This window comes from Mauremys reevesii, linkage group 11 (assembly GCF_016161935.1).
Source record: "Mauremys reevesii isolate NIE-2019 linkage group 11, ASM1616193v1, whole genome shotgun sequence".
Lineage (NCBI taxonomy): Eukaryota > Metazoa > Chordata > Testudines > Geoemydidae > Mauremys > Mauremys reevesii.
The window spans coordinates 28,363,047-28,384,182 of record NC_052633.1 but is presented as its reverse complement, the minus strand read 5'-3'; the positions used below and the strand labels follow the sequence as shown (position 1 = coordinate 28,384,182).

The 21,136-nt window shown below is 39.1% G+C and overlaps 1 protein-coding gene across 1 annotated transcript in view; it reads left to right on the top strand.

Moving 5' to 3' along the window:
* Positions 1 to 1,486: 1,486 nt before the first annotated feature.
* The window catches only part of COL3A1 (collagen type III alpha 1 chain), a 75,028-nt gene continuing 55,378 nt past the window's right edge, over positions 1,487 to 21,136 (top strand). Inside the window, exon 1 of the mRNA XM_039494451.1 lies at positions 1,487 to 1,679. Within this exon, the coding sequence (XP_039350385.1) occupies positions 1,601 to 1,679 (79 nt within the window). The 5' untranslated portion in view covers positions 1,487 to 1,600. The remainder of the gene's footprint in view (positions 1,680 to 21,136) is intronic.

The following is a 21,136-nucleotide window of genomic DNA, read 5'->3' as shown; positions in this document are numbered from 1 at the left end:
CCCCTGAGGGAGGGGAACAAGCAGAGGGCTCTGTGCGCTGCCCTCGCCTGCGGATACCTCCCCTGAAGTTCCCGTTGGCCACAGTTCTCCATTCCCAGCCAATGGGAGCTGTAGGGGGGGGTGTCTGCAGGCAAGGGCAGAGCGCGGAGCCCTCTGTCATTCCCCTTTCCCAGGTCTCGCAGGGACGTGGTGCCAGCTGCTTCTGGGAGCAGCGCGGGGCTGGCAATCCCACGGGCTGGATCCAAAGCCCTGATGGGCCAGGGCTGTAGTTTGCCCACCCCGATCTAGACCTCATTTCCCTAGTTTGTTTATGAGAATGTCACATGGGACTGTGTCAAAAGCCTTATTAAAATCAAGATATATTATGCTGACTACTCCTCCCCTATCCACCAGGCCACTAACTCTGTCAAAGAAGGAAATTAATTCAGTTCAGACCATTGTTTTAACAATGATAGAGTGATTTCCTCAAGCCTTACCAGCTTTCCACACTAATATCTGCATTAATTTTGGAGTCTCCCAAATCCTAAAATGAAGGTCACGTATATAGCAATTTTTTGTGTGAAGCAAATGTCTCTCAGGATATCTGATGGAATATACATGCTCGAACCTTTTGATTCTCAATAAAGCCCTATGTTATGTGGAATAAGAAGGAATTTGAGTTACAAGGAAACAAATGCAACAGACTCAGGATTTTTTCTGAGATGAAGCTACAGTATTGAGGGGCAGACATACTGAGGAAAAGGTGACTGTTCTGCATTTCTTTTGTGTACTAAAATTAGGGTGAATTCATTGAAAGGTTTTAGTCTTAGGTCAGTATCCATTTTTGGAACACATTGTTTTTCTCACTAAATGTTCCATGTTTTGTTACTCCCGAGATCAGTACAAAACTACAATCATGATGAGAAGATGGCAGGATGGCACCATAACAGCACTGAAATTCAGCTGCTAGCATTCAGGGCCCCACTTTCATTTAGTATGACTTGTACTGCTGCAGATGAAAAGTGCACTTTCTTCAGTTTCTGGGACTCCTTCATTTTCTGTGGTCGCCCATCATGCAAGATAGCTACTATTTATTTTCATTGTGAAGTTGCAGGGTTGAACTTTACTGAAGCATCAAGTACTATACATCTTGGCTGAGTCCTAATTGATAGGGGAAAAATGCATTACCACATAGAAAGCCACTGTAACTTCTTTCCCACATCACATACATGCAGTGCAAACACATTCACACTCATGCATACATCATATAGTCTAGTACACACTTGTGTGGTGGGTGCAGCATACATATACAAAAGCTCCAGATGTGCTTTTTATCTAGTTTAGTTGGCTGTTTCTTCTATAAGGCCAAGAAAAAAATGAATCATTTCTTTCACTGTTAAGGGGATTGGTCTTCCTCTCATATTTCAGAAAGGGGCTGGAAAGTAAAGGAAGCCAAACTTTTTCCTATTTAAGGCCAAAGCAAAGGAATGCCTGTGGCTCAGTTCTGTGCAGGGCCCGGTGCTGAAAGGGCAGGGAACAATTGATGGTGCTATTTTGAATTGATTTTTCTCTCCCCCCATTTTTATTTTTGCACATAGAGTCTCATGTCTAATATTTAGACATGATGAGCTTTGTGCAAAAAGTAACTTGGCTCATTCTTGCCGTGTTTCAACCCTCAATTACTTTGGCGCAACAAGGTGGTGAGTAATTCAAATTTCTTATGAGTTTATTTTTTATTTTCATCAATTCATCTTAACATAAGAAATTCCCAAATCTCCCCAGGATACTTTTCCTTCACCCATTCAACATTATGAGATAGATAGCTAATGTTTTTAGCTGAATACTAGAATATGTTGATTACTAACCAGGAGGTTCCTAAATGTAAGAAATGTTTTGCTTTTCCTGTGTTTAAGCTGCAGTTGTTCTTGTTCTTTCTGGTGTTCATATTATAGTCTCTGGAAAGTTTGGTTTTTTTTTTAATGATTTTGTTTTGAATGCTAGCTCTATGTAGTCTGGAAGTTATTTGTCTCATGTAATAAGCCCTGTGTTTCCAGCTGTTTGCTAGATTGCTGTTCTATGCCATACAGTAAATGCTCCTTTGGCACCATAGGAATATGCTTTAAAGATTTTAGCCTATAGAAAAAAACCTTAGAAATTGTAACCAAGGTTGCTGAAACCATTTTTGTAAAACTTCACAAGGAAATATCTGTCAGCTTGTTGAGTTTTTATTTTTCACACACAGCAAATGGATGAATGCATTCACTCTGCTAAAAGATTTTCTATCACTCATCTGCAGGCTATTTCAAACTCTTAGAAGATCAATTAACAGCTAACTGATCTTCTAAGGGGGATGTGCAATGCAACAGATCACTGACACAAAATGAACCTGGAATATAGTGAAAAATTACTCTACACTCAAATTCAACTTAGAGTGATGATAACTATGATAGTTAACAGATGAGTTTCCATAAGAACACTTGATGCTTTGGGGATCTGTACTATTCCCTAGACATTTTCATCATTGTGTTTCATATCTTTTTTACTCTTAAGGTGTCAAATAATACTTTTGTCTTCTAAATGTGAAAGAGATATTCATGCATGAAAGAAGCTAATAAAATAAATAATTTGATAAATGGCAGCAAATTAATATAAAATGCAGAGCAGTCAAATGCAGCCAAACTTTTTATACCCACACCCAGCCCTGGTCAGAAAACGGAAACTATTAGAAATTATTACGGTACTAAATTGATGGCCAACTTGTCTGTGAAAGCATAGCTAGAAAGCAACCTCTGCATCAGGGTTTACTATATTTCAAACAGGATGTTTGAGCAATGGAACAATTGGAGCCTAGGATGAACGTTTCTTTCATGAGCAAATCAGGTATTATAATCTGTAACAAAGAAGTGCCCAAATGAGTTCCAAATGTCAATAAAAAGAATATTGCAAAGCCAGAGGAAATTTATGCAGTGGGGACTTTTCTCTGCTTACAACAACAAAACAAATTAACACGTTTTTTCACTGCAGATAATGGGATCCTTAGCCACCAGCCTCCCACAGTGAAAATCGCCCTCAGTTTGATCTCCCGTTTCAACAAAACCCTCCTGCATGTCATCCCCTGACAAGACCCCTCCCTTCACTTTGGTTGTCCCCAGACTTTACTGTGTTACAAAACACATTTGTTCTAGTAATGGTCAATTTTAGGCATAGAAAGAAACAGTTAAGTCTAAGAAGTGTGAGGGCATATTCTTAAGGGCTCATTTGTTTGGCCCATTCAAAGTGCATGGTATGGCAACATTTCCTTATTGGGCTCGTTTCCATGTGGGTTAGAGAGAGATGGTTAGCTTGATGAAGTTGGTAAAACATCAGTCAATCAATTTGTAAATGCAACTGAAATTGAATATCTCTTTTTGGTTTGCTCAGAGTATAGAGTGCTGTCCTTACTCTGGAAAGTACTTTTCCACAAGATTCAAAAATCTTTTCACTCTTTTGAAATTGCTCCTATTTCTTCTCCCACCCCATATCCTAAGGGACATACTTAAAAAATAAATAATACAAAGATAATTCAGAGAGTTGACTATTAATATTGTTAATGCATATACAGTGCATTGATGGGTTCGAGAGCTAATGTTTCCATGTCTGAAAAAAGAATCTCCAGACATGCTGAATTGCTGTCTCAAGAAAAATGTTTATATGGTTTGTATCAAAAGTAAGTCAACATAAAATTTTCCTTGGAAAATTGTGTCAGTAGACAAGCCTTGGCAAAGATATTAAGGAAGCTGCTGAGTATGCAGTGTGTTCATAATAGTCAGATGTAGCTCTGGGCTATGAGTTTCTTAGTTTTTCTGTAATAACCGGAAAGGGAAGTTTAAACACAGTCTAAGATTGAACCTCTGCTCAGCTCAAGTTATGAATATTATAGAATATGAAATGTTCACTTACTAACAGTAATCCAGGCTATAAAATGTCTTGGTAATTTAGCTAGATTTCTTTATCTTGTGAAAAAAATGATTTAGCTTGAGATGGGCTAAACTTAGATTTTCTGATCTGTGTTAAAAGTTTCATCAGTTTAAGCTATCTTGGCAAACCTCTTTCATAATGAAGTGCCATCTAGTGGCTGGTAGTTCTTCTTCCCCTGCAACAAATGAAGATTCAATGAAGAAATGAATACTTAATACTCACATGTTTTACATTATTGAATCAGTGGTTTGGGAGCTATTTAATTATTCAAGGTCCAGTTCTGCCACCCTTACATCAGGTAACATTTACTGGCCTTTAAATAATAATAATAATAAATTATTGTTATTTATTATATTATTATGAAACAGAAGTGTTGCATTCTGGCCAATTCTGCCCCAGAGTTACTGTAACTTTGAAAATAATTTGTGCAGCAAATTCTTGGTGTTGAAAAATCTGACACTAAAACCTTATTCTTGTGAATACAATTCTTCTGGTCAGGTATGAACATGTTCCTGGAAAAGTGTCAAATTATAGAAATAATATTTAAATTACACATCTCTGAAAGAATTTATATGCACCCATTTAAAGGTATTTTAAAATATATGGAACATAATAGAAGCTATTCTATCCTAAAAGCCCTGCCTCAAGCCACAAATATTCACCAATATCATAGGTGACTGAAGTTCACTGTAACACACAAACTTTGTTACTAGTACAGAAGTAACACATATGGTGTAGCAAGGAGTGAGAATGTTTTTTTCTGTGTTCCTATAGTAAAACCTGCCTTAAGAAAGACTGCTGCAAACATATTGGGTTACACCTATCTGAAGGCTCCTTTACGCTGCCAGAGTGATGTAAAGGGGCTTCTGTGTCTATAAGAATCAGGGCCAAGAACTGAGTACAATTCTGCTTCACTGTTATTAGACCCTGCACAGTAAGCTACTACTGATTGCTATCATTCCCTTGAGTAGTTCCTTAAGATGGCTTTCAAACTGTTATCCCACTAGCCTTTGCTAGCAATATATCATCCATACTCACAATGACTATAAGGAGATTTTGGAGATCTAGGGCCTGATTGTTCTCTTATTTACACCCTGTAAATTGTGAGTAACTCCACTGGAATTATCAGAACTCCACTGCTGAAAAAGGAGCATATCAGCAGAATCAGACCCTCTGCATACTTGGCAGCTAATTCTATGCTTAGATATTACTTCATGCTTATATTATAGTATAAATGCTGCCTCAACTATTTGCTAAAGCAGCACACCTCTTTCTTGAGCAGGTGGACATCTTCTTTCATATTAATACAGTATTCCAAGTGGCAGTTTTTAAAATGTGGAATGTAGCCATCATAAATAGGTTGCAGGAATAGGTATGTTGTTGCTTTTGCACTACCTCTTCATTCTGAACATCTATGTTTGATTAAATACCTGCAAAAAATAGTCTGTAGTTGTTTCTAACAAATAGCTCCAGTTTAAGATTATGCTTTTTCTTTTAAACTGGAAAGTGTTAGAGCCGTAATGAAGAAATGGCATGAGTTCAGTAATATATTGGTGCGGTTCCTAGAAGAATAGCAACATTTTTAGTGTTTGCCAGCATGCTACATGTGCATTCGTTGTAGATTAATCCATTGAATTAGCTAGTGGAACAGAAACACTTCAGACAATCAGCAATGTCTTTCTATCGCAGCTTTTGCCAACCCAGTCATCTCCTCAAGCTTACAATAGTGAAGATAAAAGCAGGGTTAGACTGAGACATGCCTGGTACCATCAGTGCATGGCCATGGATAACTATACTATAGTAGATAAACTGATCTATTTGATGTTCAAATACAACAGATCAGGTGTCTCGAATCCAAATAAAATATACTTGGGTTGGTACCAAGTATATCTTATCCATCATTCAGTGAACATGAAGGAGATGAACACCAAAACATAACAAAAAGGGAAGATAAGAAGGGGAGTAAGAAGCAGGTTTCTTTAACTGAGCAAGTGAAAGAGAAGGCTAATGGTATAGTTGTAAGAAAATTATTCCAGTGATCGTTATTAGGCAGCAATAACATGCAGCCATGTGGGACACAATCAATCTGAGCATACTGCAAAGGCCACTCTTCATCCGTTACCTACTCAATGTGCTATCTTGGATCAATTTTCTAATAATATATGTCATAACTTAACTAAGCATTTTCTCAAATTGATCCAGCTCCCAAAACATTGTGGATAAAGAAACTGGCACCTTGATGTACTGCAGAGTGTGCCAAGTAGAACGTGTGGCAGTGCACATCTGGCACCTGGATGTTTTAGCCTGTGCTTGCTGGTTATCAAATTTTAAACTAATGAATTGTTGAAACTTAGGGTTTGAAATTAAAGTTCAGCAATGTGTGCCTCTCAGGCAAACTGTGTTTTGGAAGAGTGATGTGTGACTTTGATTTGGAAAAATCTGAGCCTCAATTAAAGTCGGGGGAATCCAGCCCTTCAACCAAGTGTGCGTGTTTTTAGAAATGTGACAGATTTCATAAACACCATTTAGATCACACAGACATTAGCCTTATGGGAGTGAAACCATTTGGTTTCTTTCATAATTTTTCATATTTTGTTTTTGAGTTGAGACCAAGGCTAAGCAGACTGATTTTTGAAAGGGCAGTGGATTTGGAAACATTCACTGCTTTATTACAAAGGGAGGAAGCAGAGGTGCAGGGTGTTGTTCACTGGCAGTAATATTATTGTTAACAGACTCAATACTTGAGTCAGAGCTATAATAGCCACCCCACTCACAGAGTTACAAATTACAAGCAGATCCTCTGTTCTTTTGTTCTTTTGTGTCCAGTTGTTGTGAAGTTTTAGGTCTTGAATTAGACAAATGTTACCACCTCTTGCCAAATGTTAGTTGTTGCCAGCCTTACACAGTTCTTGGCTGTTGGCTTTAAACAGTTCACTGGATGGAGGAGAAAAAAGACCAAGAATTAGCATCCTTTTTGTGTGTGTGTGTGCCATACTGACATGAATATCTTATTCAATCTGGTGCCTGGCATGCTAACATGGGTTCAGAGCTTGTTATGGCTCACTATTTAATCACAAATATAATAAATAACTTGGGACACATCTGTTTTAATAATCTGGAGAAGGTGCTATGCATCACGGTTGGAGGGTGACAGAGGTTGTAACTAGCATTGCTGTTTCACCTACTAATGTATGCTTGTGGACATTTAGTTCTTTCTATCTCTAAGGCTACGTCTATACTACCACCCGGGTCGGCGGGTAGCGTTCGACTTCTCGGAGTTCGATATATCGCGTCTCATCTAGACGCGATATATCGAACTCCGAACGCGCTCCCGTCGACTCCGGAACTCCACCACCGCGAACGGCGGTGGCGGAGTCGACGGGGGAGCCGCGGACTTCGATCCCGCGGCGTCTGGACGGGTGAGTAGTTCGAACTAAGGTAGTTCGAGTTCAGCTACACTATTCGCATAGCTGAACTTGCATACCTTAGTTCGACCCCCCCACCCCACCCCTCGCAGTGTAGACCAGCCCTAACTCTGCATTTTGGTTTAACAGCTGTCTATTGAGAGAAGGCAGAGGCTCAGGCTGCCACTAGTGGTACTTGATAGTGTGGTGTGTTTTCCCAGGCTGGCAGGCAGCATGAACACTGTTGTTCTTGGATGACGTCATATGACTGAGCAGTAACCCAGTAACCCTGAGAAGAGCAACAACTGCAGCAGCCACTGAAATGATTGCATGTCCCTCCCAATAATGAATAATGACTCTTCAAAACCTATGGTACTGGAGTTAGATGAATAGCTGTGTTCATTTCATTGGGTCTGCTCCAGACTGTAAACAAAGGAAAAGAAGAAAATGGGTGACAAGAAGTTCAATGGCAAATGGCTGTTGAGGGACTTGAGGTAACTAGATTAGATTCTGAGGTCATTGTGGAAATGCAATGTGACATAGCAACTAAAATTTGTCATCAGTGATACCTAAAAACTGCAGGTGGACCTTAAAGAAGCTGGAATAACATCAATGTTATTCAGCCTGAAACTTGCCCCATGGCTTCTCCGTGGCCCCAACCTCATTGCCATGCATTATCCTTCTAGTGGTGGCTGAGTAAATTATACATTATTATATTTCAGGTGGCTGAGGCTTCAACCAAGAACCTGGTCCCAGCTGAAAGGATTACTAAACATCATCCACTGCCTGCTTATCCAAAGCCTCTATGAAAGTTTATAAACTTATAGTCTGACAAGCATCTAAATGGATACAACATTTAAATGAAAAATATATTTAGTTCTGTAGTTTTCAAAAGCACTTTAATACTAGGTGGCAAAATGTTCTCTTTGACAGCTACTATTTCTTATATAACACATTAAAAGTGCAGCTGAAGACTAATTTCTGGACTTTCTAGTTTTGATCTTTGGCAGCGACCATAATTAAGTTAACCTAGCTTAGTTTTTTTTTTAAAGCAAGATTTTTATTGACAATATTTTAATCTTAAAATAGTTGCAAGAATATTACATCGATCTAGCCCTCGTACCAGGCATTTGTCATAGTAATAATATACCCTATACAAAACATTCCTGACGATCAAATATGGAGTTGAATTATATAGTGCATGGAGTAAATCTAGAAATCCTGCTGAATAGCTATGCAAATTTTACTCAAGCAAAACTCTCATTGTCCAGTGAGTCTTTTGCCAGAATAAAGAATGAAACATTCTTTAAAGACTTCCAAATTTGCCCCATTCCCCCACCCGCTAAGGTTAAGCACAATTATTGTTTGTTGGTATACAGTAGTCAGCATACTCCCTTCCATTGACACAAATGAAAGGGACTTAACATGTGTGAAATCCTTCTTAGGGAGTGGGGGGAGATGCTATTTCTCAGATACTGTACCCATTACCAGAACTATAGAGAAATACTTAGGTTGGCTGTTTGTGCAAGAGTTCTGAAGGGTTTTGTGGGCATGGTTACTGTCAGAGGAGCTTAAACAGGGGACCACAGGCACTCTTCACAACTCCATTCCATGCTTAACCCAGGATTTCCATCCAGAATTCTCACTGGAATTAACGCTACTTAAGGGAGCACTAATACCCATGGTATCCTCTCTGTATTCTGCCACGGAGCAGCCCCAAGGTGACAGACCACACCTCTCCTTCAGGGACCATGCTACTAGAGGGGATGGGAGCAAGGCACATGAGGCTCTGTTTCCCTGGAAACACTGTGGGGGGATCCTCGCAGAGTTTTCTGGCTGTCCTTTCATGTGGTCCAGGATCAGAAGCTGCCTGGTTTGGTAGAAGGAGACTCCAGTTTTTAGACATGTTTTTAATGTTTAGGGGTTAATTTTCCTCTGTGTATGTCTCCTTTGTGTCATTGACATTGTAAAGGGAATGGAAATAGTTCCCAGAAATGAGCCCTTGGTCTGCCTTTCTTGGATGCTGGATGGTGCATAAAGGGAGACTGCAGCAAGAACATAAGTTAGAGCAGTCCTTAGGCTACAGTACATGAGACCAAATACTCATTTATCTTTTAGAACAATGATTATTTTTCCACAAACAGTGTTTCATAAGAACATCTATCTTCACTTCATAACTCTTCTCACTTAAAACAAAATCCCCTCTCCCTCCTCCACTCCTTTTTTTTATTTCAGTACTAATCCTGCTGTGTCTAAGTTTCCAGAGCTGGAAACATTGCCTGTTTCATGTCAAAATGACAATGGAAAACATGATATAACCAGTCAAACAACAATCGTTTGTTAAGTTTAGTTAGGGTAAACTTCAGACGCTGGGATTCCTGGCCGTGTTCAGTGAAAATACATCAGAGGAGATTCTTTTCAGATTAGCTAAGAAACCACTTCCATTTTCCATGATTTTTCTCAAGTGCTGTAGTTTTATAAATGAAATATAAGAATGAGACTGAAAATGACATGCACTGTAATAATACCAGCACTTTTTACTTACTTTGTTTCACACAAATGCTCTGTGAAGAGATATTTGCCAGGGAACTGAATCACACACAAGGCATTAAACAACCTACGACTATTACTTTAAAGTAATGATGTTTATTTTAAGGTAGAATGCAGCCTCCTACTTTGAAGGCAAGTGTACACTAAGGCTTAGATCCTTCATTATGGCCAAACGCGCACACAGCACAACCTGCAAAGTGGGATGCAAATGTAGCTTTAAGGCCTGAGCTGGCTGTGTGCATCAAACTGCCAACAGCCCCAAGAGACCAATTTTGCAGCTGGAGATCACCACTCTAGAGGCAGCCCCCGCACTGTTGCCTTTCCCCCTCAGTGTTCACTACATCAGCAGCTGGAGGATGTTGTAGATGCAGTAGATGCTACTACTCTGATTCTGTGTTATCAGATGATTCCCTCTTCCTTGGAGTGATATTTCCACCTATGCCAGCTTTAGGTTCAGTATCTTCCAGCAGTCTAGTGCAACATGGTATCACAGGGGAGAATGGACGCCTATTTTCAATAGTAGATATTAAGGACTGAGTTGTGGATGGAAGCTACATTCCATGGTAATGCAATATTGAAGCTCCTAGCAACACTGGTTTTGTCTTCCACTTTGAGCCATAACTTGCTCCCACTGAAGTCAAAGTCTTGTTGACCAGTGGGTGAATTATCGGGCCCTCTCTTGTGACTATCTCTGGTTTTCATCATCTATTTTTTTCTTCCCGATGTTTTCTCTTTGACAGAGATGTGTGAACAAAATTGCAGCTCTTCTTTCAAACAAACATAACAGAAACAATTGTTCACTTGCACACAGTTAATGAAAAATATAGGAGGGATGCTTCATTGTTACTTTGCAGTTCAATGTAGCTATTACAATGAACATCAAAGAAACAATGAACTACACTGCCCGTGTTTTCCTTGAACTATGTGCATGTGAACACAGCCATTGTGCTCTTTCAGAATCACTCTGATGGTAGTGAGAGGTTCTTTTTGACTATTTGTCTATCAATCTATGTTGGGATTTCCTGCTTGGGTTCTGTACAGACTCACCATGATTACATGCCAGTTGTTTCATGGAAGGATGTTCACTTGAAAGGAAACAAGAAGGCTGTTGTAGTGGGAATTACAGATCTTTGAGCACAGTAATTGAAAATCAGCTCAGATGTTTGTAATATCTATGCACAGTACTCTCACCCTGCTGTCCTTTTGGATGCTGCCAGGGTGGTCCTCTGTATAATATCCCTCTTCTTAGTAAGAATCAAATAATCTATATGGAGAAATTTAAATCCAGCTGCATCTTTTCAGGTTAGGTTGGCTGAAGAAAATAATGTTGCTATAGGCTTGTTTCTATGCAACATCTTCACTTTTCCAGTTTTCACAGTCCCAGCCCTTGAATTCACATTTTTCTAACATCCTTAACTGTAGGGGGATTGAGGTCAGCAACAATGCTTATGCCCACTTTAGACACCAGTACTCACTAGCAGTACCAGGCTTTCTGCACTGTACTCTCTTACTAACGTTAGGACAGGTATTAGTTAAGAAAAAGGATTTGAAATACTTGAAGCCAGAGGCTGAAAAACAATGTAGTAAATTTATAGTTAACAGATGGTTCAAAAATTGGAAATGCCTTTGCCAACTGTAATAAAACAGCTACAATGGTTTGCTTTGTTAACTTTATAATTTTGACATAATAGTGTAACCAAAACAGAGTTTTACAGCTAGCTATTTAATCTTGACTAGAAGAGATTCAAGGGAAAACTCTAAACACTGCCATACATATCCACTAAGAGTCCAAAATATGTATGGAGGCAGGTGAATGAACACAAATTGTTTTACGAATGAGGACAGAATGACACTGTCCTCTTCATACAGAATCACATGGTTGACTGATCTGTTCCATTTCTGAAGTCTTACAGATACTTGTAATTTATTTGCAGTCATGGATATGATTCCTTTCTATGGACAGTGGCTAGATCTCTTTTTAATACATCATTTTAATATAAAGTCCAAAGGCCAAATTCTCCACTGATTTACGACCCGTGCCAATTCATTGAATTCAATGAAAATGCACAGGGAGTTATGTTAGTGCAGACCTGTGCTGCTTTATTCATCTCTGATATACTTCACTGAAGTCAGTGGAGTTACACTAGGACTGAATTTGCCCATTGTATCTGAAAATGTAAATTGTGTTACCATATGTACTGCATAGCACTGGAACATTTCCCATCTGCTGACATCTCTTGAAAAAAGCATTGAACCAAGCTAGGTTCTTCCAGGCAGATCTTAGAAAAAGTCACTAAATAAAATATTTAGCTCTCTCATTTGGTTAGAAAACATAATTTTCCATGCCTCATTTTGGATTTTAATTACCTGATAGAAATTGCTTAATTATGACCAGCAAAGCTAATCAACAAAAAATCAGAAATAATATTTGTTCTGTATCAGAGGGGTAGCCGTGTTAGTCTGGTTCTGTAGAAGCAGCAAAGAATCCTGTGGCACCTTATAGACTAACAGAAGTTTTTGTTAACTTTTAAGTTTTTGTAAACTTCTGTTAGTCTATAAGGTGCCACAGGATTCTTTGCTGCTTCTACAATATTTGTTCTGTTTCACAAGTTCAAGTTTAAGCTTTTAAAGTGTAATCATTGGGCCCTGTCCTTCTAGCCTCTTAGTGCTCCTTGAACTCAGTGGGAGCTGAGGCCTCTCTCCCCAACCCCCAAGAAGAAATCTTTCCAGTACTTCCTGCTTGTAGACCGGTAAGAAATCACAAGAACAGGCTTCCTTGCAGAATTATGGCCCATCCATTTGTGGTCCCTAGGTACAGAGTTACATGGTAATGAAATACATTTTTGAAGTTACCAGAGCTTTTTGAAGTGCCCAAGAACAGGTGGGTTTGAATTTGAGGTTAAGATTCTTTATTTTCTATTTTATTTTATTTTGGCAGAGGGAGCTTCTGAAATAATCCGATCGGTTTAATTATTCTTAGTAATTATGTGCACCTGCCTATTGTTCATCTGTAGAAAGACTTTCTACCAGCCTAATACATACTAAGAGGTCAAACTGACCTGTTTTGTTAGGGACTCTGAATGTTAACTTTCATTAACTTTAAAGTTTAGTGCATGGAGAGGATATGCAACTGGGATGGTATGGAAAAAAATGGATTTTGGAAACTGGTATGGGTAGGTCAACTCTTTTAGTCCTCACACAAAACTTCTATTCAAGTCTTCAGGATTTGGCCAACAATTAATTTCAAATCTGTATATGTGTATTATCAGAGGGACTCTAAAATGATCTTTAGGGTAGGAGGGTGAAAAGAAGTTTGGTATATTTTGATGTTTCCTCCTCCTCTATCTCCCCCTTCTCTCCCCCTCCCCCCCATAAAAAGCATCCTATTTATTCACCAGCCTACAACAAGTTCATCATTACAATTAGCATATTTTTGTTTTTAACTAGTACCAGGGCTAACTATATGTTAGGCCAAAAGCTGATCCATAAAATCAGTTGCAGTCACATCAGGGCTTTGAGCTTGTGTCAGTTTCAGTTTGTTTTAGAACGCAGGCCAAGCATTGAGAATCTGTTCCAATGCCATGATTGTATGACTGAAAATCAAGTGATTTCAGCCTGCTCTTTAAGTCACTGACACCAAAGGTCACACAGGATCATTTGACAAAATCACATAAGAAATTCAACATATGGAAGTAGAATATCATTCTTATCCACTGTGCTTCTTGTTCTCATGCAATCAATAGCTTTTATTTAAGGACTTGATCTCCATGGTTCTGAGGGCCCTCAATTTCCACTGAAGTAAAAAGGCGTTCAGGGCACTCAAGACTGTCCAGGATCAGTCCCTTGGGATCTGATCTGATGACTTCAAAGACTTATCTTGACTATCAGGACTATATTCACAGCTATCCATGGATGAATGATGATCAGTTTAGGGATTATATCAAAGCATAATAAATTAGGGGATATTTGTAGTGCCTGTCTGTAACCTGGCCCATTTCTGCTATAAAGACAAGAATATTAATATTAGCCTCTGTCTTAAATCCATTCATACAGGGCCCTAAGGAGGAAAACTCTGCAAGATCCTCCTCATTCAGCTCCTCCAGCACACATTCCACACCTTCTCCCCAGTTACAGCTCTGCCTCAGAAGAGTCACTATTTAGCAGTTAATGATGTCCAAGGATAGTCATTAGCATAGCTTAGCATAACACCCAACCAATCCTTGTATTCATTAATTCCTTTCATCAGAATGACATAGGAAATTCAGAAGAATAGATAACATAATTCTGTGACCAACTTAGTAAAAAAATGGTTTGCTGTATTTAGCCTATATCAAAATCAGTAGCTTTTTATTAAATACGTTTTATTGTTTGAAATGCTCACTTTATGAATGAAGGCACAGTGTGATCTTTGTGCTTACCCCATTATTAGTTCAGAAATGAGTGGAAAATTTTGCGATGTGTTCATTCCATGTGTTGAACACCAATTGAAACCAGTGAGGCTGTTGTGTAAAAATCACAGACAGAATATAGTCCTTATTTCAGAATGATACCTTGTCTTGCATACATAGCTGAAAGAAACATCAGATATTTTATTAGTAACATCACCTATGAATGTTAAAATGCAATAATGACTGGATCACATAAAAAGGCTAGATTAAATACAGTGATGTAGACACAATTGTTTTAAACCACATTATCACTGAGACAAACGATATCATTAGTCTACTTAATACAAAGAACAAGATTTACTATTCTTAATCCAAACACAACTGCAAAAGGTAATGGAAGTGCCAATAATAATGGAAGTGCCAATAATGGAGTTTCTAACAAACAAAAGGTATATCACAGCACTTGGAAACTCATAGTAGAGAGAGAAGAAAAGAGTAACAATAGCTTAAACTGCAAACATTTGCACTGATTAAGGGCCTGATTCTTCCATCAAGTCATGTGAAAGGGAGAAGAGACAGATGGCGTGGATCTCAAAAGGTAGACCGTTAGCTCCATGACGTGCAATTCTTTCCACTGATCAAATAGATGTCCTTTGGTCACCACTGTGCATTGTCATGGAAGTGAGGTGCTGTGTGAATCTTCTCACTGAGGTAAGGTCCCATCTCAAACTCATGAGGGCATAGCAGCATTATTAGCACTATTTTGTACTACTCCCCCTCCTCACTGTGCACCTCGGTTGTGGGGTGAGGGGCTAGGACAGCAGCTGGCAGGAGATCCATCAGCACAGGTCTAAACAGAACCATTTTGGAAAATTCCAGAAAGTAATGGGAAGGCACTGGCCCTCCATCCAGTTGTCCAGGCTTTGTGTGGGTGTCTCCCCCCACACCCCGGATCTCAAGACAACTGTGTGCTTCGAGAAATTAGCCCCTTTCCCACACCCTCCCTCCTGTTCCAATGGGATTCTCTAAGGAATCAATGAACCTCATTGATTTTCCTAGTCTGTATGTGGGGTTCTCTTGCATGAGGATGACCTGGACCTAAATCAACTAATAATGTTCACTAGTAAGCTGAACTAAAGATGACATCAGAACTTATTGCTCTAGAAATCATGACTGTGTTGTAAAAAAGAATATTATTCCTTTAGGTGTGGAATAATGGGCAGGCACAGATGGACTCTTTAGTCATCAAGCAGATGTTTTCTTGATGTAATTATCCTTACTAGCTGAGAGAAAGGGAAGAGAAATACCAGTTGTAGGCCTGCAGTCCTCCTTCAGGCTACATGCTTGTAGAATCACAGTTAATAGATGATAGAATTTCTTATAAATAACAACTTTATGTATTGGAGGGTTGGGTTTCCCCCCATATACTATGCCAGCTAATCATTAATTTAGGACCAGTTTCTGCCATACTTACTCATATTAAGTTGTACCTTACTCTGTGAAAACTCCAATTGAAGCCGATGGGACCTCTTACAGAATTAAAGTACTGCTCAGTGTATGTGAGGATGGAACAGTCTGATCCTAAATTAATGAGTAACTGGTACAATATGAAAAACAATGGAAAATTACTATTTATATCATCAACTTAGATCAGTTTTCTGAAAACAGCATCTCTTTTGCACTCTTAGAAATTACTCCTCTGATTAAGTGTGTATGCAATTCCTGGCGCTTAACTATCGAAATGCTTGAAAATGACCTAATCCTGGACCTCTCTGGGAGGAAGAATCATCCTTGACCAGCAAAGAAGGGGGGAGAGGGAAAAAGCTGGCAAGCAACTATCCATATTTTCCCCCTTTTCCAATCCCAACCATCTGTCTCACCTGTTTCTCTGAGCTGAAACAGTGTTTTGCAGGGTAACTCCCACATAACTTCTACTCACAGTGACGTGGCCAGGGATATGTGCTGTCTCCTGTCTATAGATGGTTTGCAGATCTCCTTCTTACTCTTCCCTACTGGGATTCTTTTCACAACAAAAACTGATTTCACATCCTCCAGAGTTCAAAGAAATGCTAACCTCCTAGCCCCTTCAAAAATCCCAGCCTAAGTGAATTGCCCAAGGTCACACAGACATTTTGTGGCAGAATCTACAACTCCTAACTCCCAACCCTATGCTTTAAACATTCCCCTCTATGAAGTACATATCCACTGCAACTGTTTATAGCATGTCCACTTGTATACTTGGGAGAAACATGGCTTATCCAAATGGATTAAATTAGTTATAGAAGATGACCATTTGAGGGCAATTAAAGTTGAGACAATGTCTGTAGCTCTTTTTAAAAAAAATCTCATCTAGTTAAAATATTTCTCTGCTTATTTCTCCATCTCTAGTTATAAGTCCTATGAAGCAGAAAGTGTTTCAGACTTCTCCTGTACTTAGCACTTATCTAATTGCACAAAGTTCAAAACAGCTTACATTTTTGGCCCAGCAAGCTAATGAGTTCATTATGAGAGCCCATTTGTTTCCATTACTGATCTTAGTATGGAATGATCATGTTTGCTTTTCTTATAAACATCATCATCATAACAGTCAGAGAGTCCATACCATTTGCTACAAGGTAGGCATTTTGGCATTCTGCTTTTTTGTTCAGTAAGTGGAAAGGAATGCTGTTTCAAAAGCTGGGATGGTAAAACTTGTTAATGTTCCCATAAATCTATTCCAGAACATAGAGGAACTACAAAATCTTCCCTCTGTATTAAACAACTTCTTTTCTTTCTACTTTATCCACATTTTCAATCAACGTTGTTTTACATTGAGGAAATACCTAATAAATAGAGCATGTAAAAAGAATTATAAAAGCACTGTTAGAATTAGCTACTTTAAATAGTGTGTAGATTCGATTTAGGTTTAGTGTCCCAAAATAGGTGAGAAATAAGAAAACATAGATTACAAACACTTAAGGGGAGATTTCAAAAGCATCTGAGGGCCCTGACCCAAAGTCCGTTGAAGTCATTGGAAAGACTCTCCTTGACTTCAGTGGGGTTTCGATCAGGTCCAAGGAATTTAGGAGTAAATGTCCCATTGAAAGTCAATGGGTCTTGTACCCCTAAATCCCCTAGGTGCTATGAAAATCTTTCCCACTTTATGGCCTCAGTATAGCTCCCCTTAAAGGAGTAAGAAAGGTTCTCATTGACTTCAATCAGCTTTGGTCAGACCCTAACAGAATAGACTTTTTCAATTGAGTTTCCCCACCCACAATTGAAAGCCCTTATGTAAGATACTGGCTTTTGTGTACATGGATGAGTGCCCTCTACAAGTATATCTTCACTGCACAAAAAAAATGTGTGTGTTCTTAACTTGGGTTTACTGACCCACATTAGCTACCTCTGGTTAAAACATCTGTGATTACACAGCAACTCAGCTTTTCACTCAGGTCAGCAGCTCGTGTTTAAGCCTATAGGGGAACCTGGGGTTGAACTTGGATGGATGGAATCACACCTGTCAGATATTCTTGGTTTTCTCACCCTCTAGTGGCTGGTCTGAAAACAAGTTATAAATCCTGCTACTAATGCAGCTACTGGAGATTTCACTTCATCCAAAGAGGAGAAGGTTTGTGATTTTGGAGAATAAATGTAGATCTTTCCCCCCTTTCATGTATATGTGATTAGCTGAGGATCATGGTGTATGAGCAAGCAAAAAACAAAAAATGACGATATGGCAGGCCAGTTTCTCAGGCCATTGAATTCAATAACAAAATTCCCATTTATCTCAGTGAAATCAGGATTATATCCCATGTCACAGCTGTCATCCCTCCATAAGAGGATGTCCAGATATGCTTTCCTACTGCAGTTATCTGAACCCATCCATATATCAGCCAGATTGGGTCCTTTCAGAGCAACATGAAGTATTTCCTGTCAACACTGCCTATTCTGCCTCCACTCTGCTGCTAGCCTGGTTAGCAAATAGGAATTTTGGACTCCAACTCAGAACCAATGTATGAGACAGGATAACATGTTGTTGTGATTTCAGTGCTGGGGGAAAGCCTGCCTTTAGGAAATCTTTAAGATCTGAACACTTAGGAAATGTTGTACAAAAACTCTGAAAGTACATAAATTTTACAACAGAAAACTATTTATATTTTGTAAAATGTCTTGCAGATGTTCAAAGATTTATTATTTATTTACACAAATGCTGGCAAATCATTCTCAAAGAACTGAAGTTGTTTAAAGCCATTACAACTAGTACTTTGAGAACTGGGATCAGGTTTGGTATTAGCTATTTGTTCTTGATACTTTATGAAATCTTAGTCTTTATATATACAAGTAGGAACCAGCAAGAATATTTGGTTAAGGCAAATATTTGACTATTTTAGCCACAAGTTTAGAACTAGACGAGTCAGCCTTTTTTATACCCCCATTATTTTTATGTATCGCTTGTGAATGTTTTAGCACAGATCAGCTTTCCAGACTATTCTGGAGCAGTCTTTTAGTCTTTATGTGTAATGGATGATGCATTATGTCATAGCATGCTGACACACAGATCTACATCTGAGTATCGAGGGGGTGTCCTGAACAGGCTAAATCAACCCAGATGTAATTTTCCTCTGGAAAACCTATTTAATACTTTCATTCTGCCAAAAGCCTGAAAGATTTGTTCTGCAGTACTTTCAGCTTATTTCTTAACTGATTTAATGAAATCCAGAAAGTTAGAAACAAGTACAAAAGTAATTATAGCCAGATGTCTGTGTATTCTATTCTTCTTTCTGTTAAATCATGCCATCTGCTGTAAAATAAAAGAATGACAATATTACAAGACTGTTTAGTAAAATCAGGTTTATTTATTACCATTAAATTATCTCAATCATTTTATATGACAATTGAAATTCCTTTGATTTTCATTGATACAATTTAATTTCATGGAGGAAAAAAATGAAAACTATGTTTTACTAATTATGAAAAATTGTGCTTTGAGACAAGGTCCTATTTTGTGATAGCTGTTGAGAATAGCGGACTTGAAAACAGGGATTTTTCCACCAACAGTGGTAAGCTATGCTAACTATGGGCCCTATCCTGCTCCCCACTGGAGCTGTACCATTAAGTTCAATAGGAACGGGAGCAGGCCTTATACATTTCTGAGAAGAAAGTAACAAAATAATGTTGATGTAATAAGATTTGAGAAAACCCAGAACTGTGAAAATGTGAATCCTTGCACTTACCTTCCTGGAGAATATGAAAGTGATATTCTTGAGCAATTGTAGTTAAAGACAAGCTGCAGTTTGCAAAAAGCAGACAAATAGGGATATTTGGAGGTGAAAATCTCAACCTTAAAAAGGTGAAGTCAACAAAGACATTTTAAAATGCTTAATTTTATATTTTATATATATAAATGTGTGTGCCTGTATGTATATATGCTCATGCATAAATATGTACACATTTATACACTCACAATGGCGCACACATACTCACCAGCATGATGTTCTTTAGTTATGGATAAGTGAACTAGAGTAAGAGAAAGGGCCCATTGCCTTCTCAGAGCAAGGTGGCATAGGAAGCAGATACTTTAGCCACAGAGACAGGGGGTACAAAGATGGGGTGAGTATGCCTCTGCTCTCTATGCCTCCCAGGCTGTGCTGTGGGGCAGATCTTGCTACTCCTTTTAATGAGTATAGCAAGATCTGCTCCTCACTCTGCTCTCCCTGGTGCTGGGGGGGTGGGGGGGTGTTCCTCATTTGGGCATTGTTCCTCCAGACAGCGCATGCACGCACGCACACACGTCAGACAGTGACCCACCTGCTTGACCTCAGGAGCACTCAACAGAGGCATCCCTGAGCCCCTTTGCATGAGTCATTAGTAATACTGTAGGATGATTTTCCTTACAGAATGCTACTCTTCTTGATTTTAAAACACAGTTTAACTGTCGCCTAGCGAGGAAATGTTGTCAACCAGTCATCTTCTGAGAAAGCAACAAGTTCACCATTTCCCCGTGGCAAATGTTTTGTTTTGGTTTTTTTATTAACAACCAATTATGAATGAGCTCATTTATCAAAGTACAGAAAACATTTCTTATGGAAACATTCAGCAATTAGCTAAGAGAATACCAGTTTCCCCCCCTCTGACTGGCTGCAATGTCCTGACAGAACTGGCTTCTACAATGTCAGATATGGGAATCCAGGCAGCCATTTTAGAAGCTTGGAACAAAAAAACTTCTTTAGCTTTATGTAATGCTCAAAAGAGCTGTTTAAAACTAAAGCAAAGTGGCCATCTTGGATTTCTTCGGTGAGACGAGAGAATTCAAGCAATTGCTTTACTTTTTTGTTTTATTTCAGGGATTTTGTGAGGTAGGGCTCAGGTAGCTTTAAATTCAGTCAACGAGATGCCTAAGTGGGGAGAGCCTGGTCGGGGGGAGGGCTGGTGGTATCTGATGAAAGTAGGCACATCTAACAGACAATGGACAGAGCAATGTACAGTAACAGAGGTTGAACATCCCTGATGCTGTGACATTCCTGATGCTCAGTGCATAGGTTTCACTAGGAAAAGTAAAACTGGGGAGAAAAGGAGCTACTGAGCTGGGAGAGGTGGAGATAATAACCAGCTCATGAAATGATGTAGCTATCTGTAAAAATCAATTTAAGACTGAGGCCTGGTCTACACTACGCGTTTAAACCGGTTTAAGGAGCGTAAAACCGATTTAACGCCACACCCGTCCACACTAAGAGGCCCTTTATATCGATATAAAGGGCTCTTTAAACCGGTTTCTGAACTCCTCCCTAACGAGAGGAGTAGCGCTAGTATCGGAATTACCATATCGGATTAGGGTTAGTGGCCGCAGATCGACGGTATTGACCTCCGGGTGGTATCCCA